Source organism: Staurois parvus, unplaced genomic scaffold (genome assembly GCF_062004578.1).
Source record: "Staurois parvus isolate SC_StPar_1 unplaced genomic scaffold, SC_StPar_1.0 ptg000574l, whole genome shotgun sequence".
Lineage (NCBI taxonomy): Eukaryota > Metazoa > Chordata > Amphibia > Anura > Ranidae > Staurois > Staurois parvus.
In genome coordinates, this window is record NW_028318370.1 from 292,734 (window position 1) to 317,954 (window position 25,221).

General features: G+C 44.8%; 1 protein-coding gene across 2 annotated transcripts in view; it reads right to left on the bottom strand.

Moving 5' to 3' along the window:
- The window catches only part of C2CD2 (C2 calcium dependent domain containing 2), a 234,808-nt gene that overhangs the window by 125,610 nt on the left and 83,977 nt on the right, over positions 1–25,221 (bottom strand). For both annotated transcript variants that reach the window (XR_016315248.1, XM_089691885.1), the window contains exon 4: positions 7,528–7,647. Coding sequence is in view for 1 of the 2 variants with exons in the window: in XM_089691885.1 (XP_089548011.1) it covers positions 7,528–7,647 (120 nt within the window). In the remaining variant the exon portion in view is untranslated. The remainder of the gene's footprint in view (positions 1–7,527; positions 7,648–25,221) is intronic.

Genomic DNA, 25,221 nt, shown 5'->3' on the forward strand with positions numbered 1-25,221 from the left:
TTAACGGACAATTGCGCGGTCATGCAATATGGTACAAAAATGAAATGTATGTCCTTTTTTTCACACAAATAGAGCTTTCTTTCGGTGGTATTTGATCGCCTGTGCGTTTTTTATTTTTTGCGCTATAAAAAAAAAAAAATGCTGACAATTTTGAGAAAAAAACAATATTTTGGACTTTTCGCTATAAAACATGTCCAGTAAAAAAAATTCAAAAATCAAATTTCGTCATAAATTTCTGCCAAAATGCATTCTGCGACATGTCTTTGCTAAAAAAAAAACCCAATACGTGTAAATTAATTGGTTTACATGAAAGTTATAGCGTTTACAAATGACGGGAAAGATACTCAGATTTTTTATTTTTTTTATACTAATAATGGCGGCGATCAGCGACTTATGGCGGCGATCAGTGACTTATGGCAGGACTGCGGGATTGCGGTGGACATTCTGACACTGGGGGGGAACTGACTTCGGGTCACGGACATCCCCAGTGACACCAATACAGTGATCAGTGCAAAAAAAAAAACCCACTGAAACTGTACTAATGGCACTCTGGAGGAAGGGGTTAACTTTTTTATTCACTGAAAGGGTTAACTGTGTGAGGGGAGTGTTTTACTAGGGGGCGAGGGTGTGTACTGCATGGGGACATGCTGATCAGGAGAGATAAACTCTTCTCTCCCGATCAGCATGTCAGGAACTGTCAGGGAACTGACAGAAAGCAGAGCTACTGCAGCCCTGTTCTCTGTCAGTGATTGCTGCTAATCGGCGGGACACCGGCGACTGATACCCACGGCCGGGATCGGCGTTGCAGGTAGGGCAGCGGCGCGCCCCCTACCTGTTTTGCAAAAGTGTGTTTTAAAACATGCTTTTGCCCAGCCGTGCCGCCCTGCCGCCGTCTTTCTACAGTGGCTGGGCGGCAAGTGGTTAAAAAATAATAGCCTCAGTGGACTCGACTCCGTCAAAGCCATGCCCCCGGGGCGAAACATGTTGGGGCGTGGTTGTGACAGAGTCAGCTGAGATTGCTATTACCTTTTGAATAAACGGCTTTTCATGGTATGTGGTGTTTGGAACTCTTTTTATACTTACATTGTATGCATGGAGTCAGGACAGACTCTTTCTCATCCTGCACCCCCCAGTGAAATCCAGCCTCAGTGGAGACCTGCAGTTTCTCCTACACTGTGCATTACATATTACTGGTCCCTGCACTGTGTGGTATCTTTTACGGACCTCTAAAAGTCACTGCTGAACCCAGAGTTGAACTCTGCGTTACTTAATATTGACCTCTGAAATGATCAAATCATCTTTACCCTTTACTGGGGCCTTGCTGGATAGCGCCTTAAAGAAATGCTGCCCCCCGGTGATCTTTGACCTCCTATGTTGTTCCGGTAGATCTCCCACCTCTGCAGGCTGCCTACCCCTGATTTACAGTAAGAGATGGAAGAGCATGGCTCCATATGAGGTCAGACTACTGGCTGCTTTTACTTTCAAAAGCACAATTGTTATTGAAGGGTTTCCCCAGCGCAGCAATAATGAAAGATTTTCCATATCATGAACTCGGGGACATTCCAGGAGTGCAGCACAAATGAGAATTCCTGAACATAACACAGCGGGAGGAGACAACTCCTATGGGGCCTCAACAAAGTGAACCTCTTTGGAATAAAGGAGAGCTCCGCCAAAACCACAGAGAATAATGTGAGGCTGATTTGTTAAAGAGGCAATTTTTATTCTTTTAACATTTCTCATACACACCCTGATACATTCATTTCTGGAAGCGCCAGTCCTCATGGGACTTTCTGAAATTTACTAAAGTCCTGAACATCTGAAGTATATGTCATTCTAATGAACATATAAACACTTTACCACCCCCCACCCAACCCACCTGAACCGCTTACCATGTAAAGGGAAACTAAAATGGCTTTGCGTTAAATTTTACTTGTTATTTTCTTTCATTTAATTGATGTTTTTTTTGTTTGTTTTTAACATACATACATATACAAAACAATATGTCATTATATAAATAGGGGGGGCCCAGGGGCGGACTGACCATTTGGAAACTCGGGCACTGCCCGGGGTCAGTAGGGGGCCCCATGAGATGCCCCTGGTACCTTTTTCATAGGCTTTTTTGAGTTCGGGCAAGGACACAGGGGCCCCATGATCCCCTATTGCCCGGGGGCCCCATGAGTTGTCAGTCTGCCCCAGGGGTGGACTCATGCGCTGCCAAATATCCTCACAAGGGATGAAGTAGCTGCTAACACCCGAAGGAAATGAGATGAAAATATTTTTTTGAACAAATGCTGTAGCGCTGTAAATACTAAAATACCATATTGTCAAATCATAATATAAATAATATTAAAGTGAAAGAATATTAATAAACCTCGTGTATCCTTATTACCTTAATTAAAGGTGAAATACATTCCAAAGTAAATATAAAATGAAAGTGACCAATTATAAAACCGTGACATATATCAATTGATATAAATAAATTAAAAAAAAGTCCCAAAAAGTGAAGAAATTAGTCCCAACAAGTGAAAAAAATTATAGCACAAAAAATATATAGAAATCCAGATTTTTCAATTCTTCAACTTTTATATTTGCACTTTTTGTTGCGTGCTCATATTTATGGTGCCAATTTTATCCATCACCTTCTAGTGTGTGCGCTCACCTCCAAAATTCGACCCTCAAAGAGAAATTGGCACCATAAATATGAGCATGCAACAAAAAGTGCAAATATAAAAGTTGAAGAATTGAAAAATCTGGATTTCTATATATTTTTTGTGCTATAATTTTTTTCACTTGTTGGGACTAATTTCTTCACTTTTTGGGACTTTTTTTTATTTATATCAATTAATATACCGTATTTTTCGCTCCATAAGACGCACCTAGGTATTGGAGGAGACAAATTAGTAAAAAAATATTCTGAACCAATGGACTGCGGACATAGTACAGGAGATGACCAGAGACTGCGGACACAGTACAGGAGATGACCAGAGACTGCGGACACAGTACAGGAGATGACCAGAGACTGCGGACACAGTACAGGGATGACCAGAGACTGCGGACACAGTACAGGAGATGGCCAGAGACTGCGGACACAGTACAGGAGATGGCCAGAGACTGCGGACACAGTACAGGGGATGACCAGAGACTGCGGACACAGTACAGGAGATGGCCAGAGACTGCGGACACAGTACAGGGGATGACCAGAGACTGCGGACATAGTACAGAAGACCAGAGACTACAGACAGGGCAGGGGATGACCAGAGACTGCAGACAGTGCAGGGGATAACCAGAGACTGCAGACACTAAAGTGGATGACCAGAGACTGCGGACCTTTGGGGAGCGGGGAGGGGGAGCGAGTACCTGAATTTGACAGGTACCCGCTCCCACTTCCGCGGAGTTGTCCTTCCTTCTTTCCACAGCGGCTTCTGTGACAGCCGGGTGCCCACTGCGCATGCGAGAGAAGCGCTGAGCTTTGTGAATGACCCGGAGCCTTCTGGGACCTGTCATGTGTCTCAGAAGACACCGGACCATTCACAACGTGCGGCGCTTCTCGCGCATGCGCAGTGGGCACCCGGCTGTCACAGAAGCCACCGCGGGAAGGCTGCAGCGCTGGAGTGAGGAACAGGTAAGGTCCTGCAGGAGAGAAGAGCTGAGCGGCCGTCCCGATATTCTGACATGGTGGCGGCAGAAATACTGGACCGGCCACTTTACGTTCGCTCCATAAGATGCACTGACATTTTCCCCCCTTTTTTGGGGGGAAAAAAGTGCGTCTTATGGAGCGAAAAATACGGTATGTCACTTTTTTATAATTGGTCACTTTGATTTTATATTTGCTTTGGAATGTATTTCACTTTTAATTTAGGTAATAAGGATACACGAGGTTTATTAATATTCTTTCACTTTAAAATGATTTATATTATGATCTGAGAATATGGTATTTTAGTATTTACAGCGCTACACCATCTGTTCAAAATAATGACATTATACCCTCTGGCCTCTTTATTAGGTACATCTGTTCAATTGCTCGGTAACTCAAATTGCTAATCAGCCAATCACACGGCAGCAACTCAATACATTTAGGCATCTAGACGTGGTGAAGACGACTTGCTGAAGTTCAAACTGAAATAAGGAAAAAAGGGGATTTAAGTGACTTTGAACGCAGCACGGTTGTTGGTTCCAGACTTGCTGGTCTGAGTATTCCAAAAACTGCTGATCTACTGGGATTTTCACACACAACCATCTCGAGGGTTTACAGAGAATAGTCCGAAAAAGAGAAAATTTCCAGAGCCCGATAGATGTGTGGACGAAAATGCCTTGTTGATGTCAGAGGAAAATGGGCAGACGAGATGATAGAAAGGCAACAGTAACTAAAAAAAAAAACTAGTTTCAACCAAAGTATGCAGAATACCATCTCTGAACGCACAACACATTGAACCTTGAAGCAGATGGGCTACAGCAGCAGAAGACCACACCGGGTGCCACTCCTGTCAGCTAACAGGGAACGGAGGCTACAATTCACACAGGATCACCAAAATTGGACAATAGACGATTGGAAAAACTGTGCCTGGTCTGACGAGTCTTGATATCTTTGGCGTAAACAACATGAAAGTATGGATCCATCCTGCCTTGTATCAACAGTTCATGGATGTGCAGCCGACAAATCTGCAGCAATTGTGTGATGCTATCATGTCAATATGGACCAGAACCTCTGGGGAATGTTTCCAACACCTTGTAGAATCTATGCCATGAAGAATGAAGGCAGTTCTGAAGGAAAAAGGGGGTCAAACCCGGGACTAGCGAGGTGTACCTAATAAAGCGGCTGACGAGTGTGTACAACCACTACCAAATGTGTGCCTGTTCCTTGGAAGATCTCTCTGAAGCGGCAGAGAGCACAGAAGCCAATGTCCATATTTGCCAGCACACCACAGATCATCAAGTATCATCTGAAAGCTTTACTGGACAATGATCACATCACAAAGACGTAGTGCAACGTTTCGGAGCTGCGCAGGCCCCCTTCATCAGACATGTGATCACAATGAGGTCCTGCATGGTCCTGTGTGATGTGATCATTCTTCAGTAAAGCTTTCGGATGACACTTGATGATCTGTGGTGTGCCGATTTGCGAGGTCTTCAGCCGGCTGTTTCTGCAGCACGCGCTACCTCTGAGCCCATTCCAGGAACACATGCGATGGGAGTATCAACATTACCCAGAGGGAACAGAAGTGTGCACTGATACAGTGGCAGGGGCATGCATAGGTGCGGTGGCAGGGGCATACATAGGTGCGGTGGCAGGGGCATGCATGGGTGCGGTGGCAGGGGTATGCATGGGTGCGGTGGCAGGGGTATGCATGGGTGCGGTGGCAGGGGTATGCATGGGTGCGGTGGCAGGGGCATACATAGGTGCGGTGGCAGGGGCATACATAGGTGCGGTGGCAGGGGCATGCATAGGTGCGGTGGCAGGGGCATGCATAGGTGCGGTGGCAGGGGCATGCATAGGTGCGGTGGCAGGGGCATGCATAGGTGCGGTGGCAGGGGCATGCATAGGTGCGGTGGCAGGGGCATGCATAGGTGCGGTGGCAGGGGCATGCATAGGTGCGGTGGCAGGGATATACATAGGTGCGGTGGCAGGGGTATACATGGGTGCGGTGGCAGGGGTATGCATGGGTGCGGTGGCAGGGGTATGCATGGGTGCGGTGGCAGGGGCATACATAGGTGCGGTGGCAGGGGCATACATAGGTGCGGTGGCAGGGGTATGCATAGGTGCGGTGGCAGGGGTATGCATAGGTGCGGTGGCAGGGGCATGCATAGGTGCGGTGGCAGGGGCATGCATAGGTGCGGTGGCAGGGGCATGCATAGGTGCGGTGGCAGGGGCATGCATAGGTGCGGTGGCAGGGGCATACATAGGTGCGGTGGCAGGGGTATACATAGGTGTGGTGTCAGGGGTCACTGGGGTGCCCACTGGTGTAGTAGCAGGGGCATGTGGAAGGAGTGGTGACAGCAGGAGGAAGGATAGGGGCTAGGCACAGTGGTGAGGGGGACAGAGGATAGGGTCAGCTGCAGTGGTGAGAGTGGGTAGCATGAAGGAGCAGTAATGAAGATGTTTTCGGCATGGTAGTAAGAAAGGGGATGCAGGCACAGTGGTGACAGTGGAAGTGAAAGAGGTAGTAGTGGGGGTACATGGTGTAGGTTTCCACAAATAAACCTACACAAATCCGCAGCAGCTTTTAAAGCCCAAAATGTGCTAGAATACCTTGCTGTTCTGATTGGGTATAGCTTCCAGGGGAAGGACCAATGGTTGTGCTGTTGATCTTAATGGTAAAGTCGTGAGTGGGGGATCGGGGGGGAGGTAATATTACAAGCTCAGTTTTGGAAAGATTGAGTTTGAGGTGGTGATGTGACATCCATGCTGATATGCCGCTTAGTAGATTTGTGATACGTGAGGAGATTGAGGGGGTGAGCTGAGGAGCGGAGAGATAGATCTGGGTGTCATCAGCACAGAGGTGGTAATGGAAGTCATGGGAGGTTATCAGTTGGCCCAGGGAGGAGGTATAGAGAGAGAAAAGGAGGGGCCCAAGAACAGAACCTTGGGGTACCCCAACAAAAAGAGGAAGCGGAGCGGAGGAGGAGGAGTTGTATGTGACACTGAAAGTATGTAAGGGAGGGCAGGAAGGGCAGATTCTGACACAGCCAGGCCCAGTAGAGACAGTGGAATGTGCAGCAAGTAGGAGTGCCTACACTTTATAGCCATAGGCAGCATATATAAGACAAAGGACTCCCAGAGTATTATGGCTTATCTAAAGAGACAGCACAGTACATGTACCTTGTTAAGAGGCCCTATTATTATTTGACTGAAATTTTGGATGGATCCGTCTGAAAAGGAACGAGTCACTGAATTGGGTCATTCTAAACATGGCAGCAAGGGCCAGTTGGTGCAAAGCCATCTTTTGTTGGCATTTTATCCACTTTGAAAAAAGGGCATGGGCGTGTGTAAAGATAAACACAGAAAAAGTGGCAGTTGACTAGTGCATGACTGCCTGAAAACCACTAATTAACCACTTTTCAGGTGGTCATGCACTAGTCAACTGCCACTTTTTCTGTGTTCCAGTATTTAAGGTTTATAATCCATGCTTATATTTAAGTCGGAGATATAGTGAAGATACGTTTATGGTATCAATTTGGATGGCATTTTGTTTCTCTTGATGTAAAGATAACAAAGCAGTTGAGCTCACCATTGGTCAGGCTGAAACCCATTCCCGCCCCCTGACATCATGGGACAGATTTACTAAAACTGGCGCACTCAGAATCTGGTGCAGGTTGTGCATGGGAGCCAATCAGCTGCTGACCTCAGCTTGTTCAATTAAGATTTGACAATAAAACCTGGAAGCGGATTGGTTTCTATGCAGAGCTGCACCAGACTTTGCACTCGTCAGTGTTAGTAAACGTGTCAAAGTGGAATAGTGCAGTGTGAACATGGCTCAGCATTGGCTATTTTTATTTTCAAATAAAATAAAAGAATAACTGTGGACTTACATTGATGAGGAGCGGGGTGATGCGCACAATGTAGACCTGGCACCCGGAGTTGGCGGGGACGGTGCGGGTAACTCGTACTGCGAACTGTATAGCCTCCCCTACCAAGCAACATGATACAACCTGGAAAAAGAGAAGAAAACTAAAGTTAGGTAAAAAATTCCTCCTCATCCTTGCTTTGTGCAAGTTTACGATATTAAGGGCTCATGTACACTGCAACTGATAAACTCACGTTTAGGAGCTTTTCTGCATTTTTTTCAGCAGCCCCTGAACTCTCCCCAATGTTTTCCTATGTGTCCATGTACACATCTTCATTTACAGTCATTTACAGGCAGTTGAGTTTACAGTTGTTTTTTTGAACGCAATAAAGTTGCGTTCAGGAGTAGATTTTATCAGCGTTTCAAACACCAAATGCATGTAAACGCGGCTAACCGCGTTTATAAGCGTTTTTTTAACTGTTCCAGTTCCCGATGCTGTCCAGATCCTTTTTTCATCATGCAAAATGAATGCAAATCGTTTTCAAGGTACTCAAATGGACAAAACACTGAACACAGGATGTTCCTTCCAAACTTGTCACACATTGTAATGACCAATTCACACCTTAGACCTCTCCCACCCTTGGAAATAAAAGATATGTTAAATGACCATTCACACCTCAAATTCCTCATGAAGACCCCCTGCCAGGTGGCCTTAATGACTCCCTCCACCAGACACCTTTCCCACCCTTGGAAACAAAAGATATGTTAATGAGCAACTCACACCTAAGCTACTCTCAACACATACTGCTATCTCTGCTTCTACTCTCTGTATTTCTCTGAAACAGTCTGAAATAGTTAATAATTTACAACTTTCCAGTGCATTCTGGGCATTTGGGAGGTTCTCCTGTGCTTATCTTTAAAACACGCTTCTAAACGCAAACGCACATAAATGCGGCTAAAACGCGACTAAACGCGTTATAAAAATGTGTCAAAACTGATGTTTTTTTAACCTGTGTTTACCTGCTGTCAATTTCCAGCATTCAAACGTGAGTTTATCAGCTGCAGTGTACATGAGCCCTTACACTGCAATAAAAAAAAAAAAAGGATAGTTTAATATTTATTTATTTCAGCAACTTATATAGCGCCGTCAATTTACGCTGCGCTTTACATATATATTGTACATTCACATCATACTACTTTAAAGTATAACTAAAGGCAAAACTTTTTTTTGTAGCTTTGGATAGAGTGGAGAGGGATTAGAACCCCTGTCAAGTGGAAGTAAAAGAAAATCCCATATTTTGGGTTGTATTCAGAAAAGTAACAGAAGGGAGATCTTCCATTGGGGACACTAGTTCTGGTGACCTGGGGGGGGGCCCCAAAAGATTCCCTTAATTTGTTGGGATTTCCACTCACTTCCTGTTTGACTATGGGACAGGAAATGAAGGAAAATCTCCCCAATGGGACACAAATGGTGAAAGAAAAAATCTGACGTCAGATTTTTTCTTTCACCATTTGTGTCCCATTGGGGAGATTTTCCTTCATTTCCTGTCCCATAGTCAAACAGGAAGTGAGAGGAAATCCCAACAAATTAAGGGAATCTTTTGGGCCCCCCCCCCCCCAGGTCACCAGAACTAGTGTCCCCAATGGAAGATCTCCCTTCTGTTACTTTTCTGAATACAACCCAAAATATGGGATTTTCTTTTACTTCCACTTGACAGGGGTTCTAATCCCTCTCCACTCTATCCAAAGCTACAAAAAAAAGTTTTGACTTTAGTTATACTTTAAAGTAGTATGATGTGAATGTACAATATATATGTAAAGCGCAGCGTAAATTGACGGCGCTATATAAGTTGCTGAAATAAATAAAAATAAATAAATATTAAACTATCCTTTCCCTTTTCTAAACAAAATGAAAGTAAAAGATTTGCTTTAAAGTTAACAAAAAGAAAAGAAAAAGAATGCCCAACAAAAACATGTAAAAAAATAGGTATTCATATCCCATACTTGATGATCCGCTGGGGAAGCTGACAATCACTGTAGTAGTTGGAGGTACTACAGTGGAAACAGCGGTGTTTGGGTACTTTTTATTTTTACTTATTTCAGGTACTTATATAGCGCCGTCAATTTACGCAGCACTTTACATATATATTGTACATTCACATCAGTCCCTAACCCTCAAGGGGCGTACAATCTAAGGTCCCTAACTAACATTCATACATACACATACTGCGGCCAATTAAGAACAGGAGCCAATTAACCTACCAGCATGTCTTTGGAGTGTGGGAGGAAGCCGGAGTAACCCGGAGGAAACCCACGCAGGCACAGGGAGAACATGTAAACTCCAAGCAGGTGGTGCCGTGGTTGGGATTCGAACCAACGACCCTAGTACTGCCAGGTGGAAGCTAACCATTTAGCCACTGCGCTGCTCCAGCAATGTATCAGGTTCTATGTGATTGGCTTCTCCTTTGCACATTGACCACAGGGGGTCGTTCATTTAGTACCATCTCCACCCACTGAACACCTTGTATTTTCTGAATACAAGGTGATCTCTGATTGGCTGAGGTGAAGAGGAGGGATGATGATGTCCCAATCTCCACCTCATCCAATAAGTGAATGTTGTGTATTCATTGAAAAAAAATACAAGGTGTTCTGTGAATAGTACTGGTGCCAAGCAAGCCACCCTTCGCCCCCCGGGTCAGTGTGCAAGAGGGGACGCCACTCAGCACAGGACCTGGAAGATTGCAGATATCACCATATGGAGTGCCAATTTCTACAGTGATCATCAGCTTCCCCAGCGGCCCATCTGGTAGGAGGAGATATACATACTTGTTTCTTGGATACACAGAATATAACCGGATACTAACATTTATAGGTAAAGTTTATCCAGGGAATATCCGATTGCCTCTCGGGGGATCAGGAAGGATTTTTTTTCCCCTGCAGGAGCAAACTGGATCATGCTTTGCTGGGTTTTTTTTTTTTGCCTTCCTCTGGATCAACTGTGGGTGTAGGATTATTATCGTTTAAAATAATTTATTAAAGAAACAAAAATAGGTATCATACTCACAATGGACATAATAACACAGGCATGTCAAACTGAACAAGGTGTATGATCCAAACAACATCTGAGTCCATACGATGGAACCCCGGATGACCAACTGGCTAACACGTTTCGAGGACACAACCTCTTCCTCTTGGATCATACACCTTGTTCAGTTTGACATGCCTGTGTTATTATGTCCATTGTGAGTATGATACCTATTTTTGTTTCTTTAATAAATTTTTTTAAACGATAATGCACTAGGTCCGTGCGCCCTTTTTCTGTTTCTCCATTTGTATCCAGCGTATTCGGACCACCCCGGTCTGTTGAGGGCGGCAAGCAGTGCATACTCCAGAAAATTCCAGAACATTCCTATTGGGTCTACTGAGTCCTTTCCTAGCGCACGAGTAAAGTGTTTGTTGTGTTGGGTGTAGGATTAGAACTTTTTTTTTTTCTATGGTTGAACTGGATGGTCTTTTGTCTTTTTTCAGCCAGACTAACTATGTACTTACATAGCGCGACCAATGTAAGTATGTAATACAGGTCACTCCTAGAATTCAGTTTTAAATGTCCCTCATTGCAAAATCTTAATACGGTTTGATTACGAATATAATTTCCAGCACTCTTCTGGCATCTCATTGGATAGATTGTAATCTCTAATGAGCAGGTAAATGTAATGTCTACCTTCAGCGCTGAGCAAACTGTTGGCGCGATATAAATCCTGTATAATAATAATAATAAAGACTTCATATCGGAGCATATTTTATAGAGCGGTTTCCATGGGAATATAACATCGTGGTCAATCTGTGTACATGGAGAAGGATCTGGAAGCGGAACGCAGAGCTGTTCAGGTCCATCTGTATATTCCATCTGAGAACTTCCTCGCCGATTCATTCCACGATGCACCAAGCAGACGCATCCCGTTATCATACAGTCTACAGAGATATGCTGCAGATGGACACAGAGGAGCCGCGAAATCTCCAGGGACAAACGCAGTCACTGGCAGATCTCCGGGGACACCCGCAGAGGTCATGTGAACCACTGTCAGGGCTGACACTGCGTCCAGGACTGGCATCCCTCCAAACATGCCCTGCACTCATAGATAGCTACTGTGTATGTGTGCCGTGTGCACCTTAACCACTCGCCCTCCAGAGGATTTACCCCCCTTCCTGACCCGGCCATTTCTTGTGATACGGCGCTGTTACTTTAACTGACAATTGCGCGGTCATGCAACGCTGCACCAAAATTTAATTTATGTCCTTTTTTTTCCCCCACAAGTAGAGCTTCCTTTTGGTGGTATTTGATCACCTCTGTGGTTTTTATTTTTTGTGCTATAAACAAAAAAAGACCAACAATTGTGAGGAAAAATAAATATTTTGGATTTTTGCTATTAAACATGTCCAATAAAAAAATTTTAAAAAGACAAAATTTCATCATAAATTTAGGCCAAAATGTATTCTGCTGCATGTCTTTGCTAAAACAAGATCCCAATACTTGTAAATTAATTGGTTTACATGATAGTTATAGCGTCTACAAATGGCGGTATAGATACTGGGATTTTTATTATTATTATACTAGTAATGGCGACAATCAGTAACTTACAGCGGGACTGCGGCGGTCATTCTGACACTGGGGGGGGGGACGGGACTGACTGCCACCGACATCCCCAGCAACACTAATACAGTGATCAGTGCTAATAAAAAGCACTGGCACTGGACTGTCACTGGGCAGGAAGGTGTTAACTTTTGGGCAATGAAAGGGTTAACTCTGTGCTGTGTGTGTTTTACCTTGGAGACATGCTGCTGTGCAGAGAAATACACAGCAGCATGTTGTTGATGGCAGGAGAGAGACCTGTGTTGTTTACACACAGGTCTCTCCCGTCAGTTTTGCACGTCGATCGCCGGGTGCCAGCAGGGAATCTCCGGCCGAGACCGATGATTGACATGCTTAGCCACCAATGGCAGCAGGGGTAGGGTGGCGGATGCACTGCCTACCCTGGAATGCAAATCACGTTTAGATACACAATTTTGCACAGCCCTGCCGCCCTGTAGCAGTATTTCTGCTATAAGGCGGCAGGCAAGCGGTTAAAAAAAACACGTACACACACACACACGTGTACACACACACACACGTGTACACACACACACACAGACAGAAAAAAACTTTAAAATTATGCATATATCTTATTTAAAAATTCTGGGCTTTTATCAGTTGAAATCCTTTTGTGTCTTTGTATTTACAAAGTAACCTGATCTTACAGTGATGTGCATGGGGCTTAGAAGACAATTGTAAGTTTGGTACAAGGCGTTCTTTAATGAAGAATTCCAGGTGTGGATATTTGTATATAGTTGGTCCAGCTTGGATCAATGTAACTATGCATTTACTATACCTGTGGGATCAAACTGCGGCCCGTGGGCCGGATGTAGCTCTTTGTTTGCCTTTATCTAATCCTTGGGGCGTTATATCTCCTACTAATACAAGGCACTATTCCTTCCACTGACACCAACAGTGGCGAATAATCCTCCCACTAATACACTATGAGCCCAACTGGCACCAATGATAGGGCACTAATCCTTCCATCTATTAAAACAATGTGGCATTATACCTCCCACTGACACCAACAATGGGGCACAGTTTCTTCCACTGATAAGGCACTATTTCCCCCACTAATACCAATGATGGAACACTATTCCTCCCACTAATATCAATGATGGGGCACTATTCCCTCCACTAATATCAATGATAAATCCCTAATCCTTCCACTGACACCAATGATGGGGTACTTTTCCTCCCACTGACACCAATGATAAAACACTATTCCTCCCACTGATACCAATGATGGGGCATTATTCCTCCCACTGATACCAATGATGGGGCATTATTCCTCCCACTAATACCAATGATGGGGCACTATTCCTCCCACTAATACCAATGATGGGGCATTATTCCTCCCACTAATACCAATGATGGGGCACTATTTCTCCCACTATTACTAATGATGGGGCACTATTCCTCCCACTGATACCATTGATGGGGCACTACTCCTCCCACTGATACCATTGATGGGGTACTTTTCCTCCCACTGACACCAATGATGGAACACTATTCCTCCCACTAATATCAATGATGGGGCACTATTCCTCCCACTGATACCAATGATGGGGCACTATTCCTCCCACTGATACCAATGATGGGGCACTATTCCTCCCACTGATACCAATGATGGGGCACTATTCCTCCCACTAATATCAATGATAAACCCCTAATCCTCCCACTGACACCAATGATGAGGCACTATTCCTCCCACTGATACCATTGATGGGGTACTTTTCCTCCCACTGACACCAATGATAAAACACTATTCCTCCCACTGATACCAATGATGGGGCACTATTCCTCCCACTGACACCAATGATGGGGCACTATTCCTCCCACTATTACCAATGATGGGACACTATTCCTCCCACTGATACCAATGATGGGGCACTATTCCTCCCACTATTACCAATGATGGGGCATTATTCCTCCCACTAATACCAATGATGGGGCACTATTTCTCCCACTATTACTAATGATGGGGCACTACTCCTCCCACTGACACCATTGATGGTGTACTTTTCCTCCCACTGACACCAATGATGGGGCACTATTCCTCCCACTAATATCAATGATAAAACACTAATCCTCCCACTGATACCAATGATGGGGCATTATTCCTCCCACCGATACCAATGATGGAACACTATTCCTCCCACTGATACCAATGATGGGTTACTATTCCTCCTACTGACACCAATGATGGGTTACTATTCCTCCTACTGACACCAATGATGGGGCACTATTCCTCCCACCGATACCAATGATGGAACACTATTCCTCCCACCGATACCAATGATGGAACACTATTCCTCCCACTGATACCAATGATGGGGCACTATTCCTCCCACTAATACCAATGATGGGGCACTATTCCTCCCACTAATATCAATGATAAAACACTAATCCTCCCACTGATACCAATGATGGAACACTATTCCTCCCACTGATACCAATGATGGGTTACTATTCCTCCTACTGACACCAATGATGGGGCACTATTCGTCCCACTGATACCAATGATGGAACACTATTCCTCCCACTGATACCAATGATGGAACACTATTCCTCCCACTGACACCAATGATGGGGCACTATTCCTCCCACCGATACCAATGATGGAACACTATTCCTCCCACTGATACCAATGATGGGGCATGATTCTTCTCACTAATTCCAATGATGGGGCACTATTCCCCCCACTGATGCCAATGATGGGGCACTATTTCTCCCACTATTACCAATGATGGGGTACTATTCCTCCCACTGACACCAATGATGGGGCACTATTCCTCCCACTAATATCAATGATAAAACACTAATCCTCCCACTGATACCAATGATGGAACACTATTCCTCCCACTGATACCAATGATGGGGCACTATTCCTCCTACTGACACCAATGATGGAACACTATTCCTCTCACTGATACCAATGATGGGGCACTATTCTTCCCACTGATACCAATGATGGGGCATGATTCTTCTCACTAATTCCAATGATGGGGCACTATTCCTCCCACTGATGCCAATGATGGGGCACTATTCCTCCCACTGATACCAATGATGGGGCACTATTCCTCCCACTGATACCAATGATGGGGCACTATTCCTCCCACTGATACCAATGATGGGGCACTATTCCTCCCACTAATACCAATGATGGGGCACTATTCCTTCTCTGACTGACCACAGGCGCTATGTATTATTTTTTACTCCAACTGACCACCAAGCCTGAGACATGGTTTACTCCAATTGACGCTGGGACATTTTCCACTCCCAGAAGCCACATTCCAGCCCCCCTAAAGTTTGAAGTACAGTAAACTGGCTCTTTATTTAGAAAAATTGGAGACCTCTGTTCTAGAAGGTGGAAATCACTGAAGTAGATATTGCTACTACAATGACCTCCACTAGCTTCTGGGTCTCATGCTGAGCAGGAGCGTTCTCTGATTGGACAAGGTGGTGGGGCAGGGTGGTGATGTCAAGCTCTCCAGCTCATCTGATCAGAGAATTTGTTGCATTCATTGAGAAAATGTAAAACATTCTCCAAGTGGTGCTTGTGCTGAAAGGCCAGCCTTCTGTATTCAAAATGTGCATGTCCAAATTAAAAATTTCCCCTCTATTCCTGTTCTAGCAAACAAAAAAGATCTGTAGGACAAGTCCACCCTGGAACTGCCCCAACCCAGTATGCCTCAGATTGTAAAAAGTAGTATAAAGAGCATGATCCAAAAATAGAGGGGAAGGATCTTTGTCTCTCTATGGACTCCACGAGGAGGATTTTACAGTGAGAACAAAAATCCGATTTCCTTTCTCATCCAATGAAGGACACAGGCAGTCTTCACCATTAGAATGAACAAAAGCAGTCCAACCGAGGGGTGGGCAACAGCAAAAGTGCTAACAGACTCAATTAACTAGGGACTGTCTGCCGTTCAAGAGTTGCCTGAAGTACCAACACCATACCTCCTGATCCGACTGGTGAACAGGTAAGCCCAACCAGAGGGAGGACATGGGCACTCAACCTGAAGCTCAAAATCAAGATACCCATTGGCCACTAGAAGGCCAGGAATAACTTCACATGGATGGATGTTCAGTGGATATAAAAAAGTCTACACACCCCTGTTTCTGTGATGTAAAAAAATGAGACAAAGATAAATCATTTCAGAACATTTTCCACCTTTAATGTGACCTATAAACTGTACAACTCAATTGAAAAAGAAACTGAAATCTTTTAGGGGGTGGACGTAAACATAAAAAACTAAAATAATGTTGTTGCATAAGTGTGCACACCCTCTTATAACCGGGGATGTAGCTGTGTTCAGAATTAAGCAATCACATTAAAAATCATGTTAAATAGGAGTCAGTACACACCTGCCATCATTTAAAGTGTCTCTGATTAACCCCAAATAAAGTTCAGTTGTTCTAGTAGGTATTTCCTGACATTTTCTTAGTCACATCCTACAGCAAAAGCCATGGTACACAGAGAGCTTACAAAGATGGATCTCATCGTTAAAGGTATCAGTCAAGAGAAGGATACAAAAACATTTCCAATGCATTAGCTATACCATGGAATACAGTGAAGACAGTCTTCATCAAGTGGAGAAAATATGGCGCAACAGTGACATTACCAAGAACTGGACGTCCCTCCAAAATTGATGAAAAGATGAGGAAAAAAATGGTCTGTGAGGCTGTCAAGAGGCCTACGACAACATTAAAGGAGCTGCAGGAACAGTACTGGCTATGTGGTACATGTGACACCAATCTCCTGCAAAGTTCATATATGTGGGCTATGGAGTAGAGTGGCAAGACGGACGCCATTTCTTATGAAGAAAAACATCCAAGCCCGGCTAAATTTTACAAAAACATATCTGAAGTCTCCCAAAAGCATGTGAGAAATGTGTTATGGTCTGATGAAACCAGGGTTGAACGGTTTGGCCATGATTCCAAAAGATATGTTTGGCGCAAAAACAACACTGCACATCACCAAAAGAACACCATACCCACTGTGAAGCATGGTGGTGGCAGCATCATGCTTTGGGGCTGTTTTTTTTTCAGCTGGAACTGGGGCCTTAGTCAAGGTAGAGGGAATTATGAACAGCTCCAAATACCAGTCAATATTGGCACAAAATCTTCAGGCTTCTGCTAGAAAGCTGAACATGATGAGGAATTTCATCTTTCAGCAAGACAACGACCCAAAGCATCCATCCAAATCAAAAAAAGAATGGCTTCACCAGAAGATTAAAGTTTTGGAATGGCCCAGCCAGAGCCCAGACCTGAATCTGATCAAAAATCTGTGGGGTGATCTGAAGAGGGCTGTGCACAGGAGATGCCCTCACAATCTGACAGATTTGGAGGGTTTTTGCAAGGAAGAGTGGTCAAATATTACCAAGTCAAGATGTGCCATGCTGCTAGACTCATCCCCAAAAAGACTGAGTGCTGGAATCACATCAAAAGGTGCTTCAACAAAAGTATTAGTTTAAGGGTGTGCAGACTTATGCAACCATATTGTTTTAGTTTTTTATTTTTACTTCCCTTCCACCACTGACACTAACAATGGGGCACTATTCCTCCCACTGCCACCAATGATGGGACAGTATTCCTCCTACTGATACCAATGACGGGACACTATTCCTCCCACTGACATCAATGATGGGACAGTATTCCTCCCACTGACACCAATGATGGGACACTATTCCTCCCACTGACACCAATGATGGGGCACTACTCCTCCAATTGACACCAATGACGGAGCATTATTCCTCCGACTGATACTACCAATGGGGTACTATTCCTCCCGCTGACACTAACAATGGGACACTACTCCTCCCACTGACACTATCGATGGGGCACCATTCCTCCCACTGATACCAATGATGAGGCACTATTCCTCCTACTAATACCAATGATGGGGCACTATTCCTCTCACTGACACCAATGATGGGGCACTATTACTCCCACTAATACCAATGATGGGGCACTATTCCTCCCACTAATACCAATGATGGGGCACTATTCCTCCCACTGATACCAATGATGGGGCACTATTACTCCCACTAATACCAATGATGGGGCACTATTCCTCCCACTAATACCAATGATGGGGCATCATTCCTCCCAGACACTATCGATGGAGCACTATTCCTCCCATTGACAACAATGATAGGGCACAATTCTTCTCATTGACACCAATGATTGTACTTTATTTCTCCCACTGATACAAACTATGGGGCACTATTACTTCCCCTAATACCAGTCATGAGGCATGGTTTACTTCCATGGATGCCAGGGCATTTTCCTCTCCCACTGGCCACAGTGCAGCACCCCTAAAGTCTAAGGGACAGTAAACTGGCTCTTTGTTTAGAAGGTTTGAAGACCCCTGCTTTAAACTGATGTGAGTGACAAGCTAAACCGGAGGATCTGTGGTGGGTACTGCGCATTTTGCTTCTACTGGCGCTGGATTGCTGGCACAGTCTGCTGTGTGTATAACAACATATGTCTGCGTGTGAACACACAATGAAAACATGTCAATATATAGCGCAGGGTGGGGGAGGGAGTGAACTGCGCAGACAGAGCCGATATCTAAACTATCACATTTCTCCATGCCCAGATCTCACCTAGTATGCTGGGAATTTCCATTGTTTATATGGGAGACACCCGATCTCCATCAAGAAGAATCGCCCATCCCCATCAAGAAGAAATCGCCCAGAAAAATAATACTGAGCAAGAACCAGAAAGACAACTCATCAGGAACAGACATGGCCTTGGGAGAGTAGTGCACATTGGCTTTAGCCTGTATAACTGTAGTGCGTTCAAGCTTCTAGGAAACCTTTCTGGAGCTTCTAAGGCACATTCCAGCTCCAGTTCAAGGAGCCCAACTCCTTTTGTTGGCATTTAAAGTGGCTCTTTCATGGCAAACCAAAAGGTCGGGTCTTGTTTCTTGCCCCCCAACACAAAAGGATTTAAAAGGAGTTTGTAAACCAACCATGTGCCCCGACAAAAAACTTACCTCGGCCCACTCTCCAACTCTTCAGAGCCCAGGGGCTCGAAATCCTGCAAGAATGCACTCCATCCCATTGTAAGATTGCAATCTCATAGACTTCCAGGACAGGGGGGCCAGAAAAGAAAGGGAAAAGGCATAAGACGGCCACCAACCAATGTAGACTGCCTAATGAGTTCAAAGAAAAGGGGGAGAAAAGGGAAAGAGGACTTTCCTGGGAAGAAAAGAAGAGAAGGAGGGAAGTGCCCTATGCAATTTAATCCATAGTGCCGTCCCAGAGTGGACTGCGCCAATGGTCATATCGATAGCAGAGAGTGGTCCAGACCTAAATGGTCATTAACGTTTATCCAAGGGTCCCAAACCTTCAAAAACTTAAGAGTGGTTGTGCATGAGAATGGATGTGAGCTTCTTGTGCCATAAAGTGCTGCTTAACATCCAAAATTAAGGAATGGTTGAAACCAGGCCTTAGCTATGGTCTGCCATGCTGCCAGGAAGGCAAACTTCACCAGCTTCCTCTGAGCTATGGTCCAGGACGGAGTGGACTTGTGCTGCAAGACTTCCCAAGGGTTCCGTGTTAAGGTGAACAGAACTGATCTAATTAGAGAGTAGACCTGGGTCTAAAATCTTGATTTCAGGCAGGGCCACCAGGTATGGAGAAGAGCGCTAGGCTCCCTACAACCACGAAAACAGAAAGGGGAGACAGAAGGAACAAACTATGCTTCTCGTAGCGGAGTCACGTACCAGCGAGATAGTAACTTGTAAGCATTTTCCTGAGGGAGCATTTAGAAGGGTTCAGCCAAATCTAGCTCCAGGTGACCTGGTCCAGAGTTTTACCCAGGTCGGTTTCCCACTTAGAAACATAAGAAAGCTTATGAGACCACAAGGCATCCATGAGTGAACCATATAGATCCGAGACCAAACTCTTTGATAAGGGGAATTTTCGGCTCCTGTTCTCAAAAGAAGTCAAGCGCTTACGGGAATCCAATTGGAAGTTAAGCAGAGAATGGTGCCGTAATTGAATGTATTGAAAAATACAATGGCGGGAATTTGCCACTGCTGTTTTATTATTATTTTTAGTTGGGTGAGCGGTTCATTTACAAATAACTTTTTAAAGCCATATGTCTTGGAGAGCGTCATGGAAGGTTCCCTTTTGACTCAGTCTGGATCCCCGGGCAGCTCCAGTTGCTATACTACTTTGGCCTTCCCACAGATTCAACAATTCAATCATCTTCTGGATTGAATGACGCCCAATCATTCCATCCACTTCTTGTAAGCTTGGGGCGTCAAAGCTCCACCCCCTGACCTGGACCCACAGGAGGAATGCTGCAGACAGGAATATCATGCTATTATTCCCTGGTTTGAACCTCAGTCCTGACTCTCCTATATAGATGATGCACAATAAAGAAGAGCATGAGAAAAGGGTTTCGGTCTCTTTTGCCTGTAGCACAGTAGCAAATGTTGCTGTAGAAGATCAGCACATGGGATGGGCAATGACACAGATTTGACAGTGACGGGTATCGCTGGATTGTATAGCAGCTGTTCTTGGCAGTTCTATCATTGCAAGTAAAGTAGGTAATACTTGGCTTATTCCTTGCTCCAGCATGCTTCCTCCTAGCTGTAAGACCGGTCCTCCAAAGCCACGTTCACAATTATGGAAATCCTGGTACCTGAGCACTTCTTAACTGTTCTAGCATTGCAGGTAAAGTTGATATTACTTGGCTTATTCCTGGCTCCAGTGTGCTTCCTCCTAGTTGCAAGAGCGGTCCCCCATAGTCACTTTCCTTCACCGGTTGCCGGCTTTTTCCAGCATGATCATATATAACGCAGGACCTGAAGTATGTAAGGAAAGCGAAGGCCTGCTCACAACCCAGGAATGATGGACAGCCCCGGTTGTCAGATGAACAAGGAATAAATCAAAGGTTACAGCCCATTCCTCCACTCCTAGACAAAAAGGGCTTTTAATCCCTGCAGCATGGGGAGTGGGGGGCACCACAAGGGCAAGTTTTGCCCCATCCCAGAGTTTAGCTCTAGGCTCCTTTGCACCCTTTCATGGGTGCAGAGCAGTATACCTGTTTTCATGCAGATTACTCGTCCTTTCTCGTAGACTTCTACGATATTATTATTATACAGGATTTATATAGCGCCAACAGTTTGCGCAGCACTTCACAATATAAGGGAGACAATACAATTACAATACATTTCAGTACAGAAGGAATACAGTTGCAAGAAAAAGTATGTGAACCCCTTGGGATTACGTGGAGTTTTGCATGAATTGGGCATAAAATGTGCTCTGAACGTCATCTAAGTCACAACAATAGAAGAACACAGTCTGCTGAACATAATACTACACAAACATTAGATGTTGCCATGGTTTAATTGCACATAACATGTAAACATTCACAGTGCAGGGAGGAAAAAGTATGTGAACCTTTGGACTTAATAACTGGTTGACCCTCCTTTGGCAGCAATAACCTCAACCAAACGTTTCCTGTAGTTGCAGATCAGACCTGCACAACGATCTGGAGTCATTTTGGACCACTCCTCTTCACAAAACTGTTTCAGTGTAGCAATATTCTTGGGATGTCTGGTGTGAATCGCTCTCATAAGGTCATGCCACAGCATTTCAATCAGGTTGAGGTCAGGACTCTGACTGGGCCACTCCAGAAGGCGTATTCTGTGCTGTTGCAGCCATTGTTTTGTTGAATTACTTGTATGCTTTGGGTCATTGTCCTGTTGCATCACCCATCCTCTGCGGAGCTTCAGTTGGCAGACAGATGGTCGTATGTTTTCCTGAAAAATGTCTTGATAAACTCTGGAATTCATTTTCCCATCAATGACAACAATCCGTCCAGGCCCTGAGGCAGCAAAGCAGCCCCAAACCATGATGCTCCCTCCGCCATGTTTTACAGTGGGGATGAGGTTTTGATGTTGGTGTGCTGTGCCTTTTTTTCTCCACACATAGTGTTGTGTGTTCTTCCCAAACAACTCAATCTTGGTTTCATCTGTCCACAGTATATTTTGCCAGTAGTGCTGTGGAACATCCAGGTGCTCTTTTGCAAACTTCAAACGTGCTGCAATATTCTTTTTGGACAGCAATGGCTTCCTCCGTGGTGTCCTCCCATGTACTCCATTCTTGTTTAATGTTTTCCTTATTGTAGATGTGTCAACAAAAATGTTAGCATGTGCCAGAGATTTCTGTAGGTCTTTAGCTGACACTCTGGGATTCTTCTTTACCTCATGCAGCATTCTGCGCTGTGCTCTTGCAGTCATTTTTACAGGACGACCGCGCCTAGGGAGAGTAGCAACAGTGCTAAACTTTCTCCATTTGTAGACAGTCTGTCTTACCGTGGACACATGAACATCAAGGCTTTTGGAGATACTTTTGTAACCCTTTCCAGCTTCATGCAAGTCAACAATTCTTGATCGTAGGTCTTCTGAGAGCTCTTTTCTGCGAGGCGTGGTTCACATCAGACAGTGCTTCTTGAAACCAGTAAACCCAAAACAGGTGTGTGTTTTTTAAGGGCAGGACAGTTGTCAGCAACACATCCAATATCATCACACTGATTGGAGTCAAGGTTGGCTCACTCCTGGCTCCAATTAGCTCTGGGAGAAGTCATTAAGCTAGGGCCTCACATACTTTTTCCTCCCTGCACTGTGAATGTTTACATGTTATGTGCAATTAAACCATGGCAACATCTAATGTTTGGGTAGTATTATGTTCAGCAGACTGTGTTCTTCTATTGTTGTGACTTAGATGACGTTCAGAGCACATTTTATGGCCAATTCATGCAAAACTCCACGTAATCCCAAGGGGTTCACATACTTTTTCTTGCAACTGTATGAGGGCTCGGCTCGTGGAGCTTACAATCTAAAGGAAGGGGGAGGTGATACAAAAAGGTGATAGCTGCGGGGGATGATCTGGCGGAGGTTGTTCAAGTACAGTTCTTAGGTGGAGGTGGGGTAGGCTTCCATGAAGAAGTGAGTTTTCAAAGATCGCCTAAAGGCAGACAGGGTGGGGGCTGACCGGACATGCTGTGGTATTGAGTTCCAGAGGATGGGAGAGGCTCTGGAGAAGTCCTGGAGGTGAGCGTGGGAGGTGGTGATGAGGGAGCTAGAGAGGAGGATATCATGGGAGGAGCGGAGTGGGTGATTTGGGCAGTATCTGTGGATGAGGTCGGTGATGTACCTAGGGGCAGTGTTGTGGATGGCTTTGTAAGCTGTGGTTAGTATTTTGAATTTTATACGTTGGGTTAGTGGAAGCCAGTGGAGGGATTGGCAGAGAGGGACAGCAATCGCTGATCGGTTGGTAAGGTGTATGAGTCTAGCAGCAGCATTCATAATAGACTGAATGGGGGATAGCCTGTGTGACAGGAGACCAGTGAGGAGGGAGTTGCAGTAATCAAGGCGGGATATAACCAAGGCGTGGATAAGTTGTTTTGTGGTGTCATTGGTCAGGAAGGGGTGGATTTTGGAAAGGTTCCGGAGGTTGAGGCGGCAGGATTTAGCCAGTGAGTGGATGTGGGGCCCAAAGGAGAGGTCAGAGTCTAGGATTACGCCTAGCACCCTGGCATGAGGGGAGGGACCAATGGTTGTGCTGTTGATCTTAATGGTAAAGTCGTGAGTGGGGGATCGGGGGGGAGGTAATATTACAAGCTCAGTTTTGGAAAGATTGAGTTTAAGGTAATGATGTGACATCCATGCTGATATGTCGCTTAGTAGATTTGTGATACGTGAGGAGATTGAGGGGGTGAGCTGGGGAGTGGAGAGATAGATCTGGGTGTCATCAGCATAGAGGTGGTATTGGAAGTCATGGGAGGTTATCAGTTGGCCCAGGGAGGAGGTATAGAGAGAGAAAAAGAGCGGCCCAAGGACAGAACCTTGGGGTACAAGATAGGGCATTTGTGGTGCGTTTTCTGAAAGTGCACCAAAGATGTAGCATGCAGGACTTTGGGTGCGTCTTCAGAAAATGCACAAAAAAAAAAAAAAGACCAATCTAATAGAAGTCTATTAGAAAGTGCAGGTAACCCGCATGAAAACCGATGGGACACTGCGCTACACCGAAACCGCAGCAGGGCATTGTGAAAGCATAATACATTCCAGATGTATGAAAACAAGAAGGTGTGCAATGTCTTACAGTTTGTTTTCTTCATACACCAGCCACAACCTGCAGGGCGTTTTCAAAGTCAAACTTAACTTTCCATTTACCAGAAACAGAACTTTTAATTCAAATCCGCTACATACATTCTAGGTGCATGAAAACAAAATGTGTATAAAACCTTATGTTTTTTTTTTTATAAAGCAACCACAGCCTGAGTAGAAAAGCCTGTCCCCTTCCAGAATGCTGATCAGAAGGATCCTTGTTCTCTTTGTGGAAGCAGTGGTCTCTCAGCAGAGGTCCGAACCCCACCACGCACTGATGAATACACAGATGAAGCTCCAGCTCTCCATTCATCAGAGAGCTATAGAATAGCCGGGTTCAGCAGGAGAGTGTTAGATCTCTGCAGAGAGACCACTGATTGCACAGGGAGAGCAAAAGTCCTTCTCTTCAGCATTCTGGCAGGGGACAGGCTTTTCTACTCAGGCTGTGGTTGCTTTATACAGAAAACAAACCATACGTTTTTGCACACATTTTGTTTTCATGCACCTGGAATGTATGTAGCGGATTTAAATGGAAAGTTCTGTTTCTGTTAAATTGAAAGTTCAGTTTGACTTTGAGAACGCCCTCCATCGAGAGCAGCGCTCTTCTTTTACATGTGACATCAAATTAATATAAAAATGGGACTTTATGGAACAGTTGATTAATTTTCAGAAGCAGGGATGCTTCCAGGGACAAAGCTACAAAAGCAGAGACGGTCCCTGGAAATCGGGGGGGAAAGTGGAAGACTGGGTCAGGCTTTGCATTAGGGGGCTATGGAGAGTGTCCATAAATTTATTTATTATTTATTTATATAGCACTTTACATATATATTGTACATTCACATCAGTCCCTAACCCTCAAGGGGTGTACAATCTAAGGTCCCTAACTCACATTCATACATACACATACTAGGGACAATTTAGACAGGAGCCAATTAACCTACCAGCATGTCTTT